At 45.3% G+C, this 23813-nt stretch overlaps 1 protein-coding gene across 5 annotated transcripts in view; it reads left to right on the plus strand.

The window, feature by feature from the left end:
• Positions 1-23813, plus strand: part of ATXN7 (ataxin 7) — a 137052-nt gene that overhangs the window by 105908 nt on the left and 7331 nt on the right. For 4 of the 5 annotated variants that reach the window (XM_066596635.1, XM_066596637.1, XM_066596633.1 and 1 more), the window contains 7 exons: positions 7208-7466; positions 9428-9693; positions 13046-13128; positions 13431-13699; positions 16254-16452; positions 16565-16686; positions 20351-21266. In XM_066596635.1, the coding sequence (XP_066452732.1) occupies positions 7208-7466; positions 9428-9693; positions 13046-13128; positions 13431-13699; positions 16254-16452; positions 16565-16686; positions 20351-21266 (2114 nt within the window). Of the gene's footprint in view, positions 1-672; positions 907-7207; positions 7467-9427; positions 9694-13045; positions 13129-13430; positions 13700-16253; positions 16453-16564; positions 16687-20350; positions 21267-23813 lie in introns of those variants that run through there. The other variant, XM_066596638.1, reaches the window with a different exon arrangement.

Here is a 23813-nt window from a genome sequence, read left to right on the forward strand (position 1 = left end):
CTTCAAAATGTTGATAATCAATGTTAAATTTGTACGTCTCCTAAATGGTTAAAAAAAAGAAAAGGTTTTTCAAATGTGCGTCCAGAATAAAGTCAACAGATGGGAATATACATCTTATATATATTTGTATAGTATGTTTGCATATGTTTCAGTTATTGCAGTTGAATATGTGAAAAAATGACAATTCTTTCAAAATTTTCCCAATTTCATCAATTTTAATAAATATACACAAATTCTATCGGTTTAGATTTACCAACTAAATGAAGTACAACACGTGGTGAAAAAACAATGTCAGAATCACTTGGATATGCAAAACCTTTATGGAGTTATAGTACGTTATAGTGACACATGTCAGATTTCCAAAATTTGGCTTGGTCATTAAAACGCAAACCGGCTTGGTCACTAAGGGGTTAAGCTTCCCGTCCTTATTCTTCCAACTTGCTCGCTTACAAAGCCTGGCACGCTGCACGTCTCCGCATATTACATTTGAAAGATAAAGGCACGCCTCTTGTTTTCGTTTTTTCATCTCCTCCTTCACCCCTCCCCCCCTTCTTTTTTTTTTTTTTTTTTTTTTTTCTTTATCTGCCAGGACCTGCGACTGATTTTCACTTTACAACACTGGCAAATGTTACATAAGCAAAAAAAAAAAAAAAAAAAACATGGAGTCCGGGCAGGAGTGTGTGGGCAGACCCCAAAGCATGAAAGCAAGGTCTGACTTGTCAGGAGGAGAGCAGGCAGCGGAGCACTGACAAGATATGTGAATGGGAGCTGCTGAGAATCCGGGATCACTCACGCACTGGGCTGTGGGGAGGGTGGGAACGTTTTTATTTTTTTCCGTGCGCTGTCGCTTTTAAACTGAAGCCTGGAATTGGCTGCGAGCCCAGCACTGCATGGAGTTTGCAGAAGGTGGGTATGGCTCTGCTCTCACACAACACGGAACTGCGGGCGACAAAACGTATAGCTACATTCTTCCCGTCATCTCTCTCCCTCGTCGTGTCACATTCCATCTTTCGCACGCTCGCGGCTCATTTCCTCACCAGCGGTTTTGTATGTTTCTTCTCTCCTTTCTCTTTCCGACATGCACAGTGTTAAAGTCATCTGCCCGGAACAGAGTTGATCAAAGTGGATAATCTGGCAAACGAGGGATTAACCGCTCGCAAGCGGGGCCACATAAGCTATTCTGAAATGTCATTTGAGTGGCTTGGCCAAAGTTCAAAAGCAGATGCAGACTTGCGTTTGCTATTAACACCGGCGAATGCTGATGCTTGCAGGAACGGCCCAGGTTGTAAGACCTAATATGAGGAGCTGTTTACCCGAGCGCTATGGCAAGGCCTCGCCAACGTCTACTGTTGTCTGCAGTTTGGGGAAACTTACCTTTCGGCGGTCTTAACAAGTCGGATTTATAAATATCCATCAAGTATATGTGTATATAGAAATGCTGATGTGACGGCCGACACAACGGACATCGCAGAGGGCGGGGGGGTTCCCAGACTTCCTGTCGGTGACCTCATTGTAGAGACCTAGCCTTAAATGTCTGATAACAGGGAACTTCGGGTAGATACAGTAGACTTCGGGTTGTGGGCGCATGTTCCGTAATATATACTGATAAGCGGGGTGATGATTTTTACAACCTTGCTTGAGTGGCTTTTATGAAGTAGAAATAGGTGCACATTCGTAAATGAACCTCTTGTAATTTGAGCTTTTGGGGTGCGCGGGGGGGGGGGCATCATACGTGTAAAAATTGACCCAATCATGTGAGTAACGGCACTTCTTTTAGACAAGCCGATTTATCGTTTGAATGTGCCAATGATGTCTGAGTTTGTTTGGGCAACCTCTTTATACAGCAGATACATTGAGGCGCGTTTACACGAAAATCATTCAGTTGTATAGATGAGAACAAATGATTGAGCGCTGTTTATACTGAACGATAAGCCAGGATTTTTTTGTTAGGTTCTCCTCTAGCAGACCCCTGCAGTAGCTTATGAACCCTCATATGTATTATATTATGTATTATATATTATTACCAGCTTGTTTATACATCAAACAATGCTTTTACATCCAGTGGGACATAAACGCTTATCGTTCGGTGTAAATGTAGGCCCTGATGGACCGACGAACAAGGAGTCGTTCGGTTTCTGCGCGCATCAAAATGAATGAGGTATTGTTCCGTGTAAACAGACCGTTGCTCTCTTATGAACGCCTGACGACCCTACAAGGTGGACCGCCCAAAAGTAGGCCGGCACCACACTGTTATGGAAGCTGTCTGAGAAAATCGGCCTTTCTTTCCCATGACAACCAATTACAGCGCAGCTTTCATTTTAGCTCAGCAGTGTAAGAAATGAAAGCTGCGCTGTGATTGGTTGCTACGGGCAATAAAGGCAGATTTCCTTCCATAGGAGTGTGGTGCCGGCGTACTCTCCCATGGCCACCTTTTAGTTGTGTTTTGGACCTCATTGGGACTGCGGCAGTTCATGGTGGTGTAGCTCTGCAGGAATATTGGCCCCTGCGGACAGGAAGCTCTGGTAGTTACCGCAGATTACTTGGAGGCACTGATGTTTCGAACAGAAAGCAGGAAAGGTTCACAAATTTACGCTGCATGCGTCAAATTCTGATCTCCCATCATCACGGTGCAACAGGAATCTGGATCCATCTGACCAGGAGATGCTTTTCCGCTTCTCAGTGATCACGTTTTTGGCCGCTGGGGTCTTTTCTTTCTCTTGGACAGCAATGGTGCCGGAAGCGGTCATCTGCTATTATAACCCATCCGTGCCACATGACAAGTTTTGCATTTAGACATGTTCGTTAAAGCTCTAACGTTGTACTCGGCTAAACATTTGCCTGAGGGTGCTCTCACATGGGCAAGTGCGTAGTCGGTCTGCAGATCTCAGACTGATATTGCAATCCTGTGATTTCTGCTGCATACGGGCGCATTTCAATTGCAGAATGTGGAGCGGGCGACCGCAGCAAATACCATCCGTAGCATGCAATGCAATAATGATTCTTACAGCACACGGGCGGAAACCAATTGCAGTTTCTGCTCGCGGATGAAAAATCGCAACATGGAATGCTCCATTTTCCTGCGTATTCTGCGTGGGCAGCCTCCATTCAAGTCAATGAAAGTCGTTCCAAGCCGTGGCCCGTCCGCCATTAAATTAAAAAAAAAATCTGTACTGCACACGTCTGACGCCAAGTCATGTGGACCATCCGCAGTGCAAAAAAGAAGAAAATACAGGTGCGCGAATGCCAGTTGGGCACAGGGTCACATTCCGCTGCGGGCTACTGCATGCGGAATCGGGCTCGCCCGTGTGCAGGCTGCGTAAGAAAGATTCATCACTGCAACCTGTGACTTTCATGCGTGTGAAAATCATGTTTCAATACTTGAAATGCTTTTAAAAATCACATAGCACTCGTATCAACATTGCATCTATTTGAGAGGGTGATGCAATTTTTTTTACAAGTCTCATAGAAATTAATGAGTGATTTTTGGTTTAAAATAATCACCCAGAAATAGGACACACAATTTTTTTGTTTATTTTTTCCATCTCTGTCCATGAATAAAATCACTCGTGATATAATGAAATAATTGAAATCCATTGGCCATTTTCACGTGCGATACCGGACCATATCAGTCACATATTGAATGTGAACATCAGCCGTGTGAATGCACCTTTAACTGTGCATAAGAGCAATTCTTGATATCCTCCACTGACCCCTTTTATTGACGAAGGGTTTAGGTCTAAAGGAAATTCTTTTCCTGGATGTATTTCATTGATTACAGTATTCTCTATATTCTCCCCGCACCATTACACAAGAAAACCCCATGCAGTTGGTGGTGAAATCCTGTTCCCCGGCTAGTCTAACGCCGATGACCCGGCCTCACTGGAAGTCGCTCAAATCGCTGGATTTTCCCATCTAATGTGGATTCGCACGAAAAACTGATCCACAGAATTGGATTCGTTTTATGCTGCGCTCCGGGGTCACGGGAATAATTTCTATACAGGAAACCTCCAATCCTGAAAGGGCCGAAGCTTCTAATAAAGGGTCCATTCAGCATGCACTATAATTAGTGCTATTGTTATAGATATGCCATGCCGGAGCCCAATGACTATGTAACCAGATCTTCACCGGTAAGGAGCTCCGGATGCAAATGAATGCTTTATACAAATCTGTGTTTGGTTAAATGAAGCAGGTTTTCCATAGTTGTGACCACACTTTCTATTATTTTCCCTTTTTGGCTCTTGTGCCTGACGCTTTTGGTTCTGTAATGCCTGGTAAACTCTATAGGGTCACATGCAGTCGTTATGTGTATTTTTCAGTACTGGGATTGGGTATTAATGAATAGCCACTACAGACTTTGGCATATTCCTGCCGTCTTACATCTATCTCCCTCTATCTTGCTTTTGAAAACAAAAACCCATTTCGCCTCAACATCTTGTGAGTTTACAAGTATGACGGATTCTTGACTCCTCGGATCCCCAGCCACATGTACACTCATTGGCAAAAAAAATAATAGTGCACCAAGGAGTTGTTGAAATTGAATGAAAGTTTCTGTGTGAATGTAATGATGATATAAGTAACTGATTACAAGTGTAGAGCGATAGCACACGTTTATTGGGGAAAACCGTGCAATTCAAAGAAGGCTCTAGTACCCTGTTGGGCTGCTTCTACATGATGAGATACGGTTGGGCGTGGGTATGGTATCCCGCAGTAATTTGCCCACAAATGTAATAACTGGGCCTCTAGATCACACTCGTAGCCTGTTAAAGCTGGCATCCTGGTTGGTCCTATTAATGCTTGGTCAGTGATAAATCTGCCAACCAGGCGGGCCAAAGTAGTATGGCAACCTGGAGGAGACATTTCTGTGACCCCCTTGTGTGTGCGGTCGAGCATTATCCCGCTGCCTTTTGGAAGCCGCCATGAGAGGAACACATGTGGCTGCAGGATGTCCTGAACATATCGCTGAGCTGTCATTGTGCCTCATACCACTACTAGGGGTGACCGACTGTAGTATGCGATGCCCCCCAGACCATACACAAGACAGTGTGCCGCTCCACAGCAAAGGCAGAATGGAGGTGCTCACCACAAGACTGACCTCCATGCTCAAATACGACCATCTGCTCCCAAACAGAACCTGGAATCGTCGCTGAAGACGATACGGTTCCAGTCTGTAGCAGTCCAGATTTCTCAAGTTCATGACACCACTGCAAACAGAGGGGACAATCTTGGGGTGTTAGTGGCAGGTCATGTAATGGGCGCTGTGATGCTAAATTTCCTTCTTCTAAGCGCCTGGAAATGGTCCGAGGCGGAGAACGGGGTCTGTATTGAAGGTGCCACCTATGTCTGGATGGTGGACAACAAAACTATTGGATCTACTCATCCTTGTCGGCAGATCAAACAATCCTCTCTACTGGTGGTCTGTCTGAGTTATCTGGGGTCTGTTCACCATGTGTGCGGGCCCTCACGTAACCACTACTCCCAACACCTCCTAACAGCTTGGTCAGAACAGCCTGGATGACGGTAATTTGTCAAAACTGTCATCCTGCTTCACTCATTCCAATGATGTGCCCCTATCTCGAAGTCTATTAACTGGTCAAAATGTCTTTGAGTGAGTCATAGAGGCATGTCTAGAAGTACCCTCCGAGAACCTTTTTAAAGGGCAACAGGAAAAGCCCTTTGCCTCTGGTGGCAAAATCCCTTGTATAGTCAGACCACAATTATCATTTATATATCTGTCTTAAACATGCAGGCCAATTTTCCAGCAATCCGATGTTTCTAACTGGGTGCATTATTTATTTATTTTTTATTTTTTTTTGTCAATGCGACCTTAAAACCTCATGCGAATAACCATATTGTAAATTTGTTATACTGCATTAATAACACCGGTGATCACAGATATTGGAGAAAATGAATCAAAACTGATGCAAAAGAAAAGTGGGGAAGTTGCCCCGGGCTGAGGTGCTGGCTGTACCAACGTGTGCCTTCTGACACAGATGTCCATATGAATCTATGAGCAATAAAATAATGGTGTTCTCAGTCACATGCTGTGTTCTGGAAGGATCAGTCCTAGATAAACATGCCTAGGGGCTCTATGTGATGCTACACAGGTCTGTGCAGATGGTTTCAGCATGTAGATTAGCCCTACGGATCTCCCCCCTCTACGTGTTACTCTTCTCCCCAGCTAACATGAGCAGCCATCTTTTTATTTATTTCGGGCACGTTTTTGGAAAGCATTATTTCCACCACTGTGGTTGTCAGCCTAATTTCCTAGAATCGTGAACCACTTAAATACTAGGCCTATTTACCAATCTGGGTGCTGGAAAAGCTGGGTGACCCTTTGGTGAGAACGGTCATGGTGCTTGTATTGCCAAGTAAGAACTGAAACAGAATTTTATATCCAAGTAATTGTGCAAATCCATCATCTTACAATGTGGCCGCAAGCCAATGTCTGCTCTTCCGTCTCCAGAATGGCGTTTGTGGGTACTTGGGAAGGGTCAACGACCATTGTTGAGCGTCCGCGGATGCAAATCATAGCTCCTATCTACATACTGTATTAAAAAGCAAACCTGCTCTTTAAATAGCAGAGCGAGCCAGCGAGGGATTCTTGTCATTGCTATAAAAAGGCAGTTGGTAATAAAGCGCCTGAGTCATGCCGGAGCGTGCAACCTTCTCTACGCAGCACTTGTTTTGCAGATGGTGTATGCCCGAGGAGAGATGTCCATCTTGGATGAAGCGGACACTTGCATTTGTTCTAATCAAAGGTGTAAATGTTTTATAGAATCGGAGCTACAGCTGGGGGATGACTGCAGCTTTGTGCGGCCGGGCATGTTATGAGCATCTTGTATGTATCCTGGTAATCATCCACGCTGTCGGTTTTGAACTACGTCTTCTCTGTCGCATATATGGGCAGCTTTCCCCCCCAAAAAAGGACTAAATAGAAGTATTGAAGGAAAAAATGGTTGCTATAAGAGACGGGTTGTCGCTCAACTTTTCTGAATATGTCAATGTATACATCCGCAACTTCTTTAGTGCTTTATTACCAATCCTAATGTTTTCGGTGGGGGCTCTTATAGCAGTTGTATTCTTTGGAGTACCAAATGTGTCATCGTGTCAAACACCACTAAATGTCTGCCGTTTAGAACTTCCCAGTCACCCGTTTTATTACAATATATGCTGATAGGTATTCAGTTGATTCTCTTCTTTATTCCAGAAAGAAGACATGGGTCCTCCAGCAAACCCCCTCTAACACCTCCATCATCCTCCGTCTACTCTCTCCACTCCTCCTCCCTGCCTTCGACAAAAAGCAAAGCGGGCGGCGGCAGCACCCGTACGTCCAGCAGTGCAAGCGGTAGTGCCTCCTCCAACTCCAAGCTGATCAAATCTCCCAAAGAAAACAAAGAAAAGCTACAGATAGGTGGAAGCAACAGGTCCATGCATTCTGGGCAAAGCAAAGCATCCCTAGACAAAATGTAAGTCCCTGCATACAGAACACAACGGGCATTTATGACAACAGGACCCTGTACACATCAGGTAAAAGTCATCTGAACCAGCCAATTTGGATGGCATCAGATAACTATCGCATGTGTACAGGGGCCTTTCAAAACGCCTCTGTCAGGGGAGAGAAGGATTGGACATGTTGGACTTCAATGCCCAAAACACTTCTCCTTCCTGGAGATAAGCCGCCACCAACAGAGCTGTTCAGAAGCGGCTTTCTTCACTCTTCCCATGGATAGCACACGAATGCTCGGCCGAAAGTAGCATGCATGTGTATGACAGCAAGAGAAATAGCTGCACAAGCGTTGAACCTACAGCTATTAAAGGTGTATGGGATCCTTAAAGCTATGTGCACACATGGCGGATTTACCGCATGGAAAATCTGCAGTGTTTCTGTGGGTAAAACCTGCTTTAAAAATCTACAGTTGTGGATTTTCACATAATTTACTGCAGATTATCTCCTTATTCTCCACACTAGAAATCTGCCTCCAAATTAGCAGCTGCTGGTGAGGATTGGTTTGGGATTTTGGTGCTGATTTCAGCCTCTCCATTGAGGTCTATGGCAAGTCTTCTGATCCAAATCCACTGCTAAAATTGACATGCTGTGGATTTACATTTCACACCGCAGATTAATTGTGCCCATTTTTTTGCCACTGCGTATAGAGGAGATTTTAGAAATCTCATCCATATTGCTGCTCCGTAAATGCTGCGGACTTTGCATGCAGCAAATCTGCTTGGTGTGAACATGGCCTAAAGCGGTTGTGCCATTAGACCCCACTCCTTTAAAAATGCAGCGCACAGAGTGAACAGCTGACTGCTAAAGTGCCGCTTTTGCGCCAAACCGCTGATTTTTAACTAGAAAGAAAAGAAAAAATGGTGCAGCACAGTGATAATTGATGGAGGGAGTAGTAGAAATATAGTTACTTGGTAAGGTGGTGCAGGTGGCACAATAAGCAGCAGCCCTCCCCACGGACAGGCAGGAAGAGCTGCGGACAGCCTGATGTTGCTTCTGCAGGAGAAATGAAGTGTTACAGGACAGCCATCTAGATGGCATCCTGTAATACTAGGACAGCAAAGGTCCACCAGTTCCCGGTCATAGGCGGGAGACCCAAGCTTGGGGACCCCGCTCTATGATGATCATATGCCCTAATAGTGCACATGAGTAGAGGATGCCTACTTGCACAACCCTTCAAATACAGACTCTGACACCCAGCTATTTCCAGACCTTGGAATGACAAATCTGCTTAGTTATCCCTGTCTCTTCCCTGCAGGCATATTTGTGAATAACTAGAGACGGGGCACGTTGGGTGACGGCTATAATTGCACCCATATTAGTTGTAACCCGGCTTTTCTGGAGGCAGCTATAAATAAGAAAATGCTAATTACTTTGAGAGTGGGTTTTTTTTTTCCCAACTTGCCAGAATACCTCAAGAGCTTGTATATACTGGAATATGTATTCATGTTAGAGATGATCTCCGTTGGCATTCCGTACATTATTTTTGTACGGTTTTGTCATGCTAAAAAGCATTTTCCAGATCTTACATTGATAGGCCACCAGTGTTGATTGATGAGGTCCTTGCAGTACGAAGGTGCAAGCTGCCTGCGGTTCCTGGCACACTGACGACTATACGAGGGTAACTGTGCCAGGTACTGTAGCTTAGCCCTTTCCAGTGAGCGGGGCTTCTGTACCCATCAGTAACTGGTATTGCTATGCCCGCTGCTGCAGTCCAGGGCACACTGCTGCCCCTTTATTCTGCTGATCATACATTGTAAAATCCCTCCTCTTCAGTTGTCTTTACCAAATAAATTACAGTCTACTTTTATTCTGCTCTCCATACATTTGCATAGTCCTCTAGTCTGTATATTTTGTCTTTGATCATGTGACTCGTATTTGATGTGTTTTGTAATCTTGTTCTCCGCTTGTTCCACCCACCAGAATGACACCCTCTGTTAAGGTGGAGAAAATGCATCCGATCCCAAAGACAGACGGCGTGTTCTCCAAATCCGCTGCTGGGTCTACCTGTTCCTCCTCTGTCAGCTCCTCAGTAAAGACTGGCCTTAATTGGCAATCAATACCAAAGCCACCTTTGCCTTCCCCTGGACAGATACCAAATGGTAAAGGAATTCTCTCGACTCCTCCGAATGTGGAAAAGAAGCAAGAGGACACGAACTGTAGGAAACACTTACACAAGAGATTGTCAGGTACTGATGCTTGTAGGCTGCAGATGACTTCATTTTAATATTGAAGCTATCCAGGATACCTAACGGGTTTCAGGCGTTGTCCTGGAACCCTGCCTTGTCTATCCGGTCTGTGATTAGAGGTCTGGTATAGTTAAGCCCTATAATAGCCAGGCCTAATGGGGTTTTCCAGGACCAAAGGTCCTTTTACATGCAATGATAATCTTTCAAACGACCTAAAGATTTAGCGCTCTATTTGCATAAAGTGATATTGGCCATTAACTCTTTATCATATTCATTTGCATGTAAAAAGGCCTGCTCCAGTTGTTTGCAGAGCCCAGGGTGTGTGTTTAAACACACTCCCAGCTGTGCACAAACAGCTGCCCCACATTCCGTTGTTCTCTCCTGGTCCGTGTAAACATGGCCTGTGGTCCATTGAGAGATAAACGTGTTTGCTTTATCTCTCAGTAACTGAAAGATGAATTTTAAGTTAACCTTAAAATGATCATTCAAACGAAGACTGCACAATGCCTTTTTTACACGTAATGATTATCACTCATTTTCTTCCATTTGAACGAATTTTGAGCGATAATCGTTGCGTGTAAATGGGTCTTAAAGGGGTTGTCCCGAGGCAGCAAGTGGGTCTATACACTTCTGTATGGCCATATTAATGCACTTTGTAATGTACATTGTGCATTAATTATGAGCCATACAGAAGTTATAAAAAGTTTTATACTTACCTGCTCCGTTGCTAGCGTCCTCGTTCCCATGGAGCCGACTAATTTTCGGCCTCCGATGGCCAAATTAGCCGCGCTTGCGCAGTCCGGGTCTTCCTTCTTTCTTCAATGGAGCCGCTCGTGCAGGATGCCGGCTCCGTGTAGCTCCGCCCCGTCACGTGCCGATTCCAGCCAATCAGGAGGCTGGAATCGGCAATGGACCGCACAGAAGCCCTGCGGTCCACCGAGGGGAGAAGATGCCGGCGGCCATCTTCAGCCGGTAAGTAAGAAGTCACCGGAGCGCGGGATTCAGGTAAGCGCTGTCCGGTTTTTTCTTTAGGTCCCTGCATCGGGGTTGTATCGCGCCGAACGGGGGGGGGGGTTGAAAAAAAAAAAAACCCGTTTCGGCGCGGGACAACCCCTTTAAGTTATTGGGGAACTATCCTTTTAGAATCACTATCAGATAGTGGACATCTGCATCCCAGGACTTTGGTGATCAGCTGATTGAAGAGACAGCAGCGCCCGTGTGAGTACCACAATCTCTTCTCAGGCCTGTAATAACATCAGTATCTGGCCTGAGAGCAGCTCAGTCCTATTCAAGTAAATGGGACTCAGCTGCTATACCAGGCACAGCCACTATGAAATGTACAGCACTGTGCTTGGTATACAGCAAAGTGGCCGCGGTGCTCAGGTGACACTTCAGGCAGCTGATCGGCAGGTGTTACGAGTGGCAGACCCCCTCTAATCTGATATTGATGACCTACCCTGATGATAATTGTAAAAAGAGGTAGGTAGGCTTTCAAGCTGTTGAAAAAGGCTGCAGGACTAGCCGAAACGCGTCCAGCTCTTTGACAACTTGTCTTTCATGATGTCTTTTCCCTGAAAATAAAAGACGATTTTAGATGTAGAAGCCTACCTACATCTTTTTTTCACAATTGCCTTGTTATCCACTGAAGCTGATGGTTTTCTCTGGTTTGGGCTCCATCTACTATCGTCGCCTGGCTGTGGGGATCCCACTATGAAGGGTGAGCTCTAGTTTTTCTTACCGCACACTTACCCGGATGATAGCACATCAGTAGCTTATGCCCCTTTTATATTAGCCGATTCTTATGTAAATGAGCAAGTGACATCACCGCTAACTCGTTCACGCCCATAGAGCCTGTTTAGACTGGCAGATCATCGCTGAGAATCGCTCACTTCTCGTTCAGCTTCTCACATTCTGGAACACTGAGCGGGGAGGGCTGAAGCATAACGAGAAGCGAACAAGCCGATGATCATTTTTATACAGGCTGAACAACGAACAAAAAGTGCACAATGGCGTTTAGACATAACGATTATCGCACTTTGGTCATTATAACGAATGGTAAACGATAACCGTGTGTCTAAATGGGCCTTAAGTGTTGAAAGCCCCTTAAATGGCCAGCTAAATACTTTGCCTTTTGACTCTGCATTTCAGCAGCTTTCACTTTTTTTCGTTCCTTTTTTTACTGATTTGACTATGTGAGGCCTTGTTTTACTCTTCGCCGTTTTCAGCATTGTATATGTGTTTGTCTTCTGTGTAATATATGCACATAAACACTTAGTTTGTCCTAAATATTGGCTTTTTTGTAGAATGTAAGGTTCCGTTGTTGTTGGTTTTTTTTAGTACATCATTTTTAATCCTATTAAGGGATTTCTGTTTTATTTTAAACTTCTAATGTATTGGCATATTTCAGTATGCTAGTACAATATGATCTGGGTCACTATGACACACGCTGCCCTGACAGCAGTCCTAGTATGCAGACTGCCCTGTGGGCCTCTCTAGGTCCCCAGTCCCTCATGGCACAAGAAAACCCAGTCACCCAATTAAATGGGGGAGCCCTGTTTTATCATGCCACAATCTTTCTTGACCACAGCAATCAAAGAGTTAAATGGCCAGCATCGGAGGTTTCTCCTATCCGGGGCATTAGACCAGGAACTCTGTTGTCAATCGATAGCCGGGCTGCGCAGGACACCAAGGCAGGCTGTATTCTACAGCGCTGTAAAAATACTGCCCCCTTAATGACCATCATAAAAAGTCGTAATAGCGGTCATTGAAGCGACTCTCCAGTCCCCAACAAAGATTGCTGCATTGATTCTCAGATTACCCCATGCACACCATGGATTGGTAGCGGTCGCCTAAGACACTACATGCTGCTCTGACTGGTCACTACGGCTCCCAAGAACAATGCTGGCCAATCAGAGTAACATGCAGTGACCTAAACTACCAATGTACAGTATGCATCAGGTAGTCAGAAAAGCAATGTGACCATCATGGTTTGTCGGCGACTGGAGGGTCGCTTTAAGGGATGAAAATGCCCAATCTGTGAGTCATTTGTGTGCATTACAGCCTCAACGTCTGTTGTAGTAAATACTTGCAGTCTCCGTAAATAATGCTACATTATCTTTTAAATACAACTGTGTTTCAACGTTCCTCCGTAGTTCCTCCTGTAAATGAATGAGTAAATTGACAGTTGGGCATTACACACTAAAGCGCAGATGTGACAGTATGCAAAATCTCAATGTGTTGAGTAAATTGGTTTTCAAACAGTTCTACCCGATTTTTCCTTTGTTATTACGTTGGGTTGGTATTGCTTACTTGCCGGTGATGATCTGTTGACCTCTTGTCTTCATCCATACAGATCGAGAGTTTGACCCTGATATACACTGTGGAGTTGTCGATGTTGAGACAAAGAAGCCGTGCACTAGATCTCTGACATGCAAGGTGAGTGCTCTCCACCTTGGGGGGTCTTACATATACTCATAAGGGGGGCACCAGGATATGGTGGGGGGGGGGGGGGGAGGTATTTTATAGTAACTAATTACAGGAAAGTGGTTTTTTAAATGAAATTGGGCTTTAGCATTGTATACATGAGCTTAAGAGGCTTTCATGGGAGTATTTCTAGAACTTCTTCTTACTAGAATACTTTGCATTTATTCCTTCCGTGTCCCATATCCATCGCTCTCTACGTAGTGTCTATGCCATGCGATATATGTATGCTAATCCGTTACTTTTCGCCCCTCTAGACACATTCCTTAGGCTACAGGAGAGCAGTACAAGGGCGCAAGAAAGGTTTTGATGTGTTATTAGCCGAGCACAAGAGTAAAACCAGGGAAAAAGAACTGCTACGTCAAGCTGAACAGCAGCAGCAACAGACGCCTGCGCTCAGGGAACCGCATCCCTCACCTTCGAAATCTTCCCAGGAAACGCACCAAAATTCTCATGGACTTTCTGCCCCTGAAGTGAAGCCTTCGGTACCCAGCAAGGCTAAGCCTCACAACCCCAGTCTTCCAAGGTACACATTAGACTTCACTTCGTACAGAATTTAAAGCTTTCTGCTTCGTCTTCATCCCTTGCTTTGTGCTCCTTAAGGCCTCATGTCCACGGGCGGGTTGGATTCTGCATGCGGGAGCCCGCAGTGGAATCCGACCATGCCCACGGCCGAAGACCCTGCGTACCTGTCTGGGTCTTGTTTTTTGGGGTTTTTTTGTACTGCGGATGTCTGTGGAAATGCCGGCCAGCACAGTACACTTTTTTTTTGTTTTGTTTTTCTTTTTTTTTCCTCTAAACTCTGGCTTTGCCGCGGAATTCGCAGCCCATCTGCAATGTCAATTGCAGGCGGGCTGCTTATTGGACGGCTTCTGTTGACTTCATCTGTTTGGTGTTGCATCTCATTCTAAGTGTAGCTTTACACGGGGCAACCATTATCGAAGGAGTTGCTAGCACATACAAGTCACTATTGTTTGTGCACTCTGACACAGAGTAATTGTTGTTCACTTGCTTTTCAATTTTGCAGTCACTGAATGAATTGTTTTTAGCCCTTACATGGTAAAATTGCTCATCAACTAGTTAGGGGTATGATGTTCTTTGGTGGGTGTATATTAGGGATTTCAATCCGTCCCATACGCACGCTAGACATGAATGTGAGTTGCACCCAAGAGGCACACAAACACCTGTCCATTTGATGTCCGATTTACATGGACGCAGCATCTTGACACGCATTAGCATGTCCTATTTCCCGCCTATGATATAGACAGGAATAGGACATGCGATGAGTTTTTTTCATGTAAACCATTCATCCATGTGAAAAAATGTCAGTGTGCATGTCCTCGAAGGCTATAATGGGGCCATGTGCTGTCTGTGGATTAGTACATATTGTGCAGGGGGCCCAAGACCAAAATCAGCCAGAGACTGTAGCAGCAAGTGCTCTTCTGAAGACCAGCGGGGACTGTTCAGTTGAGGGCCCCTCACACATATTTGTGCTTTCAGGAACCAATGAGCATTAAGTGAGAGGTCAAAATTTTAAGAAAAAAAAGAGTGGGAGCCAATCAGATTTAAGCGGGGGTAAACGCTCCACAAGCGCACTCCTCCCTGTTGTCATTGAAAGATTACCTGTTTAGACCAGATGATAGATAATGAACCAGCGTCTATTCTTAGGTGAGCTGAAATGAAGTGACTAATGAACAGATTCTCACTTGTCGCCTGGTTGGTGACTACTGTCGTTTACATTCGCTCTGTTGAGTGACTAATCAGACTAGTTGTCCTGTACAAAGCCGCCCTAATTTCTCCCTTTTTATAGCTGCTCCTCTTCCACCCCGCTGTGCAGGGAACTGTAGTCGGACCTGTTCACTAGACTGGGGTTGTGCTGCAGCTCCCCGCACGGTGGGTGGTTGGGGCGGCCCATGTACAGGATGAAACAGTGAAGGGGACACCAAACTAAATCCACTTTGCGTCCCCTTCATTCTCAGGATTGGAGGGTGGAACCCCACTGATCATGAAGTGATGCATATCCTATTAATATACTGTGACTTTGGAAGACAGGAGTACTTTAATAATTATGGAGGCACGTAGTAATAACCAGTAGGTAAATTCATTTCTCAATACGGCCAGCCATTCAATGATTCTATGATAATTATACAGGGAGGAAATCGCATGTGAAATTACCGCTTGTGATTTTGCAGACATCTTGACATCAGTCATCGTTTTTTTGCTTAGTGGATCTTGGGCCTAATAAGGCTTATTCCGCCATGCAAAGTACTGTACATTGTAAAAGATTTCATATTTGTATACAACGCTTATGAGCTGGATCACCGGTGAGATATTACTGCACTGGCTTTAAGGGGGTTGTCAGATTATGATCCAGCGCTGCCGTCCTCACAGTGTTTGTTGTGGAAGATGACATCACCGGACGTCTACAGCGTCACCGTTCTGAACTGCTGGCGTCATGGAGCCCAGGATGTGATGCCAGCGGAATGGGCAGTGACACTGCAGCCTCTGATTGGCTGTAGCAATCAGGTGATATCTGGTGACAATATTGTCCACCAAATACACCCGGAGGACAGCGGGGCTGCACTGCTAGATCACAGTGCAGAGGAGGGTTACGTTACAGCCCGCTCTTGTTGTTTTAGCCCAATTGGAGCTATAGGAGGAATGTTGTCCGGGCAATCTCTTTAAAAATAACTGACTGACTGAGTACTCGGTCCACTTAATAACTGGATTATCCAGGCAGGAAAAATAAATTAAAGTTAGCTCAGATTGTAAGAAATACGAAAGAGAAGCCATATTCGCCTCACCTGATCTCCTTTCGCTTCTGTTCTGTCAGTGCCCGATGCTCTTTATTAGTGGTTGCAGGGAGTCCATGATGAGGTCGCTGACCACTGCATGGGGACATGTGACTACTGCATCCAGTCACCAACTCGCTTCAACTGGTGCCTAGCTCCAGTGATCACATGTCCATTTACTGGCAGAATGGGACACGGGTTCATGGTGGGTATGGCTTCTTTTGCGGTCACCTCTTCTCATTGCTGTTTACTTATGAAGGTTCTTGTCTTTTTGTCATTGGTCTTCAGGCCATCGGGTTACCCAGCGCAGCACAGTGGTAACGCTCCTAATGGCTCACCATCAGTGCACGAATCTCCACAACCAGTAGTACCTGCGGCTGAGCCATCCTCCCGCTTGTCTAGCGACGAGGGGGAAGGGGACGAGAAAGAAGAATCCGCCGAAAAACTGGACTGTCATTATTCAGACCATCATCCTCGACCAGCAGCGGTACGTAATTACTGAAATGCTGTATGTGTACTGAGGAGGCGTTACTAGAAGCCTAGCAAAGAGATCCGGTCGGAGGAGAAAATAACCTCACATGTTCCGTTTTCCTTCACAGTTTTGCTCGTTTGGTAGCAGACAGATTGGGAGAGGATATTATGTCTTTGACAAGCGGTGGGACCACATCCGATGTGCACTTAACTTCATGGTGGACAAACATCTTAACTCCCAGATGTGGAGGTAAGTTATTCCTTAGAGGGGTTGTACAGGATTAGGAGAACACGGCTGCTTTCTTCCTGAAATGGTTCCACGCCTGTCCATGGTTGTGTCCGGCATTAATGCTCAGCTCCCTTGAAGTGATTGGCGCTGAGCTGCGATGCCACAGACAAGCGGTGGACAGATGTGGCACTGTGTCTGGAAGATATCAGCCCTGATTTTCTAATTCTGGACAACACCCATAACTCTGTAGGGAGCGCGGCGTCATACAGGGTGTGCAGACAGAGTGAGCAGGTCACATTTTATCTAAAACTCCAGAGCCAAGAAATATCTTTGTGCTTAATAATAATGTGCTTGTGGGTTAAAGTAGAATGGAATGCTCCCTCTAGGTGCGGGATTACCAGGCATTCTAGGTTATCAAGCATCAGTCATACGGCTCGGACAGCCTCTTGTCCACATGATGTCCGCAGACGCAGTGGCATGTCACAAACACATTGCCGTGCCTCCTCCATTAAAAAAACTTTTTGCTCGATTCCTGAGGTCCAGGACCTAGCAGATGGCGCACGGAATCCGGTCCGTGCCCGCAGTGAAAGACCCTGCTTAGCTGTGCGTGCAGGCAGCGGTGGCCGCACGGACTCCTTTTTTTTCCAGGTCATCTGTACTGCGGATGCTCCGCATGGCTCACCGTCAAACATGCACAGTACTTATTTTTTTTAATCCCCTGCTATAAGAGCATATCAGGATAATTAAGTCTTACACCCGTTATGCACATCTTGCCATGTCTGCTATGACTACAGACGATACTCTCCCACCGGTGTGCAGTCTGGACAGTCTCTGTATATGACCAAGCTGCTGATCACACAATAATTTTCCCTCCTGTACCGCTCACTACAGAGTCGCTTTTTTAATTTCATTTTTCTCTGCTGGTAAATCAGCTTCTTGCATCGAGCAGAGAGACTAAGGCCGGATTCACACAGGCGTATGTGCACGGGCCAATTATGCGTGCGCAGGGAATAGAAGTCGTTCATTTCAAAAAGCAAAGTTTATTCCACAAAAACGCAGCGTATGAAGTAGGGAATGTCCACATGGGGTAGAATTTGGCGCGGAGTGTCCACAGCACAAAATCCTCGTGTGCAGATTTTTGCACAGAATTGACCCCCCCTTTTGGGGAGGTGGAATCTGCACTGCTAATCTGCAGATAATCGAAAAAGCTGCAGATTCAAATTCCACACCACATGTCAATTTCCATGTGGATTTTGTGCAGAGTGAGAACGAGATTTATAAAATCACATTCACAATGCTGCTACTGTAAATGCTGCAGTTTTTCACTATGGACACGCCTCATGGAAAATTTGTGGCAAATCCACCCCGTGTGAATGTGCCCTTAGGCCCAATGTTCACGGCACACACGGATTTTCAATGCAGATATCTGCAGCGGATGCACTGCGGATCATCTTAAAAATGATTTTTTTTTTTTAATGGCTTGCGGGTTATTGTGGATTGTGTGTTTTCATCTCCCATAGAGATGAATGGAGTCAAATCCGCGTGGGATCTGCAATACAATGGAGCGATTTTTAGATCTGCGCAGGGCATTCGCAAAGCACCTAAAAATAACATCCGCAGGGTTTAATTCAGCTGCGGATGCCTAATTGTTTCCTATGGGTGGCTGGAGCTGCGGATTTAATAAATCAAACCCACGCGTGGACATTGGACCTTCCAATGGGCAGACCATTGCTTTGTATTACAACAGAATTGATAATCACTATACATCTCCATATGTCCAACTATATATTTTCTTAAACAGAATGCAAAAGCAAGATATGATTATAAGAGAAGAAACCTCAGCCGCCCCATTCCTTGCACCCGCTGCACAGTTCATACACTTAGAAACTGGACGTATCTCTCTTTAGTTGTAGAACTGCAGGAATAAGGCATCAACCACTGATTAACTTGGCTGTAAATTTCATCATCTGCCCTTTAGTTGGAAAATGCGATTTTGGGAAACTCCCTTTGACCCCTTAATGACCGGGCCTGTTCGGGCTTTAAGGAGATTATCCCTCAAGTACCATTTATCATCTAACCACTGGATAGATAAGTGACTGATTGCTGGGGGTCCAACCGCTGGGATTCCATGTCTATGGAGGTATGCAAGCACAACTTTCAGCGATCTTAATCCGCCTAATAGAAGTGAATAGAGCAGTGGTCACAAGCGCATTGCCGCTCGCCGCACCCGGTGGACTCTAGACGCAGCGTTCCCATGATGGTGCAGGGTCCTAGCGACTGGAACCCCAATGAACAGTCATTTATCATCTATCCCGTGGACAGGTGATTAATGGCTTTTCGCGAGAGATGCCCTTTTAATATTGTTTCCATTTTGTTCAGTTTTGCCTCTCCATATTCCAGCAGCCATAACTTTTATTTCCGTTGTCATGCATGTATGAGGCTGCCTTTTATCCTGGAGAAATTGTATTTATTTTGACGCTATTTGGGGGGTACATGCATGTTACTGTGTAATACAATGCAGATATAGACACATTTGTGTTTTACTATAATCGTAAATTGACTCTTCGGTTGTTACGGTCACGTGGATATCTAGTAAGTGTAGCTTTGTATGTATTGTATACAGAAGGGAAATGGAGTTTACACTAAAGTGCATTTTTGGTTAAAGAGGAATTTGGTAACTTTTTTTTTTTATTATTTCTTATTACATTTTCTAATTCCATTAAGGAATTGGTGTTTTACGTGTTTATTATGTTAATTTTACACTTCAGATGTATTAAGAGGCTCCTGTAATACACTGTGATCTGGGTTGGGCTTCTTTATATTGCATCTTCAGGGTATGCTTACCTTATACATCGAAAAAACAATTGGCGCATATTGTAAACGGATGCATAGACCCTCATTCACCTGACAAGACATTTTGTCCTCTTCTCTGGTTAGAATTATTTTATTTTTAATTATTTTTTTTACTGCATGGAATAACATAACAGACTGCTCTATTCCATCCAGCAGCATCCATGAAAATAAAGTATACTGTACGGTATACGTGTTTGTTAAAGTGGCAGTCTATCAGTGATAGTTAAACATGTTCATCCAAAGTTTCTGTTTGGGACCCTCCTTGGATGTACACTTAATATGCAGTGTTAAAGATGCCTCGCTGTGACACAGGCTGTTGTATAGTGAAGGTCCTTTGTAGATCCCCAGGTCTGACTTGAGGTTTCCTAGTTCTTGACCGGGACATTCAGAGACCAGATTGGACAGCGGTGCCCCCAACTGATCATTCTGTATCATCTAAGGGGTTAAACGGCCAGGAACAGAAGTTTCTCTGATCCCAGCCATTAAAGTAGAAGTTAGACTGTCATTTCGTTATGTCAGGTTATATTGCTGCAGATATGAAAGCTGTGATCTCCAGCACTAGTTTCCAGAATGAATGGTGCCCAGTACTTCAATGGACGACGTCAGGGCACATATAATTTTCTATGATGCCAATGGGTAGGTGGCCATAGCAGGACCAGTTCATTCAGAATATCAAAGGGGGATCCCGGCTCAGTCAACCCTGTCAGAAAATGCCATCCTGAAGAAATCCCCTTTAGATATGGAAGTACATGAAGTGTAGGGTTTTGCAGCATTTCGGGATGATAACGTCTGACCCGTCTTAACAACACTTGTCTTCTTCTTCCTTTGCCAGGAAAATCCCTCCGGCATCGAGCAGTTCCTCCACGCATGCTCCACACCGGACCAGCACAACTTCAGCGCCCGTGTTACAGAGTATGAACAACACTGGTTTCCTCTCGCCCAGCACAGTTACCTCTCCCCCAACTCCCGTGACCTCTCCCTGTACGTCTGTGGACAAAGTCCTTGCCCAAGGAACTACACTAAGCACTCACACTGCGACAGACCCCACCAGTAGTATGCAATCCAGACAAGTGTCTTCTTCAGCATCCACACCGTCAGTGCTTTCCTCATTGCCTAGCCCAGTCTCCAGCAAACCTCAAAAATTAAAATCCAACAAGGCTGTGAAACCTAAGGAACCCCCCGCCAGCAGCACGAACTGCAGTAGCAGCGGCTCAGGAAAGAAACGGAAAAATAACTCCCCACCCCAGCTGCTAGCGCACCCCCCTTCCCATTCCGCCGAGTCTTTTAGGAAAAACTGTGTGGTGAACTCTGCAACGTACCACTCTCCCGGCACAACGTTGTCCCACGGCAGTCCGCATAGTGTTGGCCTCAATTTTGTGAACAATCGATCTGTGAGTCTTAAACATGACCAATCAGGGAGGGGTCCTCCGACAGGAAACCCTGCGGAATCCATAAAGCGCATGAGCGTAGTTATGAATAGCAGTGACTCCACGCTTTCGCTCGGGCCGTTCGTTCACCAACCTGGTGACCAAGCTGTGAACTCGCACAACACCTTTTCCCATTCTCACGCTTCCCTGGACAAGTTTGCAGGGAAAAAGCGGAAGTCGTCAGCTGGTCCCAGCAGCATCACCAATAACAGCAAATCCGGTAAGGTTGCCAAACTGCCGCCAGTAAACAACATTCATGCAAAACACAATAGTGGGATTTCAGGAACGCCGACGCTGACCAATAATTCACTTCGTCATCAGGTAAGAAACCTCGGGCTATTTAATTGTGATTGCGAGTTGTGTTAGATTCCATTACCATTCAGTTTTGCACCATCCAGCTGAGTGATGATCGTTTCATGTAAAAGGGCCGGAATGGGTCTAATCTTCAAGGCGACCGTACGAAGCAGATTTGGCTTTGGGTGTTGTACGGCTGCCGAGGGCCCGGCCCACCCAGTCTGATGTTGCACCACTAAGGGAGCGTTTCTACCGTTTGACAGGGTTTCTATTTGTTTCCGACATATTTGCAGCATATAATAGCATAGTTGACTAATTTAGGGAGCATTCACACATTATTTAATACACTGTGTGATTACGTCTGGGGGTCTCTTCATGGATGCTGAAAACCACATTGTGACGGGACCTCCCGAACGGAATCAACAGAACCATTCGCATGCATTCATAAAACGGACGTCACTTTGGTGTCTGTCTTTTACAAGAATTCTGTTTGCTTTTGTTATATTTGGGCTATAGAATAGTGTAGTTGACTGCGCCATTCTATACTCCAAGCATAACCCTTGTAAAACGGACACCAAGGTGGTGTGTCTTTCACTAATGCAAGTGAATGGCTCTGTACAGGGGTTCCATCATAGCGCTGTTTTGGTCAGCTGTGACAGAACCCCCTGACATAATGGCACAGCGTAGTTAACACTACGGGAACGCTCTAACACTCCAATTGTAAAGGAAATAGATGTCTGTCTGATGAGGATTCAGCCCAAGTGGTGTCCATCTCACTAATGACAGTGAAAAGTTCCGTTCGTTGCAGTTTTTTTCCATCACGCTGTTTTCGGCATCTGTGACATAATCCCTGGATGGAATCCCACAGCGTAGTGAAATTACACTGAAGGAAGGATCTCCATCTTTTACGAATTCCATCAGGAGATGCAGCTCAGGGCCTATTCACACCGGTGTGGAGGGTTCTGTTCAGAGCCGCCATGGAGGTGCCTGGAAGCCGAACCGACCCTGTTATAGTTAATGGCGTGCGTTCAGCTCTGTTTGACCTGCGGGTTCTGTTTTCTCGCTCCCGTAAACTGTGCAGAACCCAAAGCACTGGTGTGAACGAGTCCTAATCAGGGCTAAAATACACATTAGTTGGGACATGTGATTGGCGGTCTGCAACCTGTAGTCCTCCAGCTGCTGCACATCTACCGCCCCCAGCATTGTGGATGTTGTAGTCTGACAACCACTGGAAACAATGCTCCAGCCTCCCAGTAAGGAGCTCCAACCCTTCTTGAGGCCTAACCGAAATGTCCGTTCCATCTGCTTGAGAGAACGCAGTATGGCCGCCGTACAATGGATGCTAAACGGGATTCCTCACATTCTTGAAGGCAAATCTGCCTTGTCTTGCAGAAATGAGATTACTGGGGATGTATCCCTACAGAAAGGCGGGTGATGGCGGCCATATTGTTGTAGTCCAGAAGCAGAAGTAACTATGAAGCCGACGAGCCCTTCACGCTAAAGAACAAAACTTCCCTTTACGGCGAGCTTATTTACACTCCATACTCGGATTTACATTAGTTCCATATTACAGTCCACAACACACAATCCATTTATTCACCTGGCCATATTTTTAATGGCCTTTTTCTTTTTAAACGCCCCTATTTTTGTCCATTTTTGCCTGCGTGTTTGTAGTGTTTTCTGTCGGGCAAATACTCATTATTTATGCAGTAGAAAATAAAAGCAATGACTGAAATACTGATGACACACGGGTGTAATATTATCTGTAACATGTCTGTATTACGGACGGGTTGGAATACGCTCGACTAAAACCGGCCTTATAGGGTGTTTTTGATCATCACCAAAAAGAAGCTTTCCAGTAATTGTTCACTAGTGAAAGGCGCTTTAGTTGATACCGAGGTGCCATGGCGGACATGTTTACCAATGGTGGAATGTTTCTATGGGTTACCTTAATTGCTAAGAGAATCCTTTATAGTCCATTTCCTGTCGTTTCCCGTTTCCCTAACTTTATAAGATTCAGCTTTCCTCTTTTCGTTACTGTGAAGCGTCTTGGATCTCTTTCCTTCAGAGAACATGACCACCAGGATGATGGAGCTCCCATCAATACACAGGTTCACACACGGATGGAGTAGGGCAGACCTCCATACTGTTAGGCTCCGTTCACACTTTCTGTCAGAGGCGTACGTCAGGAGTTCCAACGTATACCGCAGACAGCAGGTTGTGGCACGTGCCACTGAATAGTCGTGTATGACTCCAATAGACTCCCATTGTCCTATTCTATCAGAGATCCTTCACATGACTGTATTGTGAATTACGCTCATGTGCAGCCGCCCATAACTGTATCCCACACAGTATACATGTGTGTTTGGGGTCTTTCTTCATTCCTCCGTATAGGGAAGCACAGCATACTACACTTTCCTATACTGTAACAAAAAGGTGTGCCGTTGCATACCATCCCAGACTATTCTGCAGGAGGCGCTACAAATATACATTGGGCATATGCCCCCGCCGGGAGTGCTGCGTATACACCGCCACCAACCAGACGACAAGTGAGAATTTGTTCACTAGTTGCTT

This window comes from Eleutherodactylus coqui, chromosome 3 (assembly GCF_035609145.1).
Source record: "Eleutherodactylus coqui strain aEleCoq1 chromosome 3, aEleCoq1.hap1, whole genome shotgun sequence".
Lineage (NCBI taxonomy): Eukaryota > Metazoa > Chordata > Amphibia > Anura > Eleutherodactylidae > Eleutherodactylus > Eleutherodactylus coqui.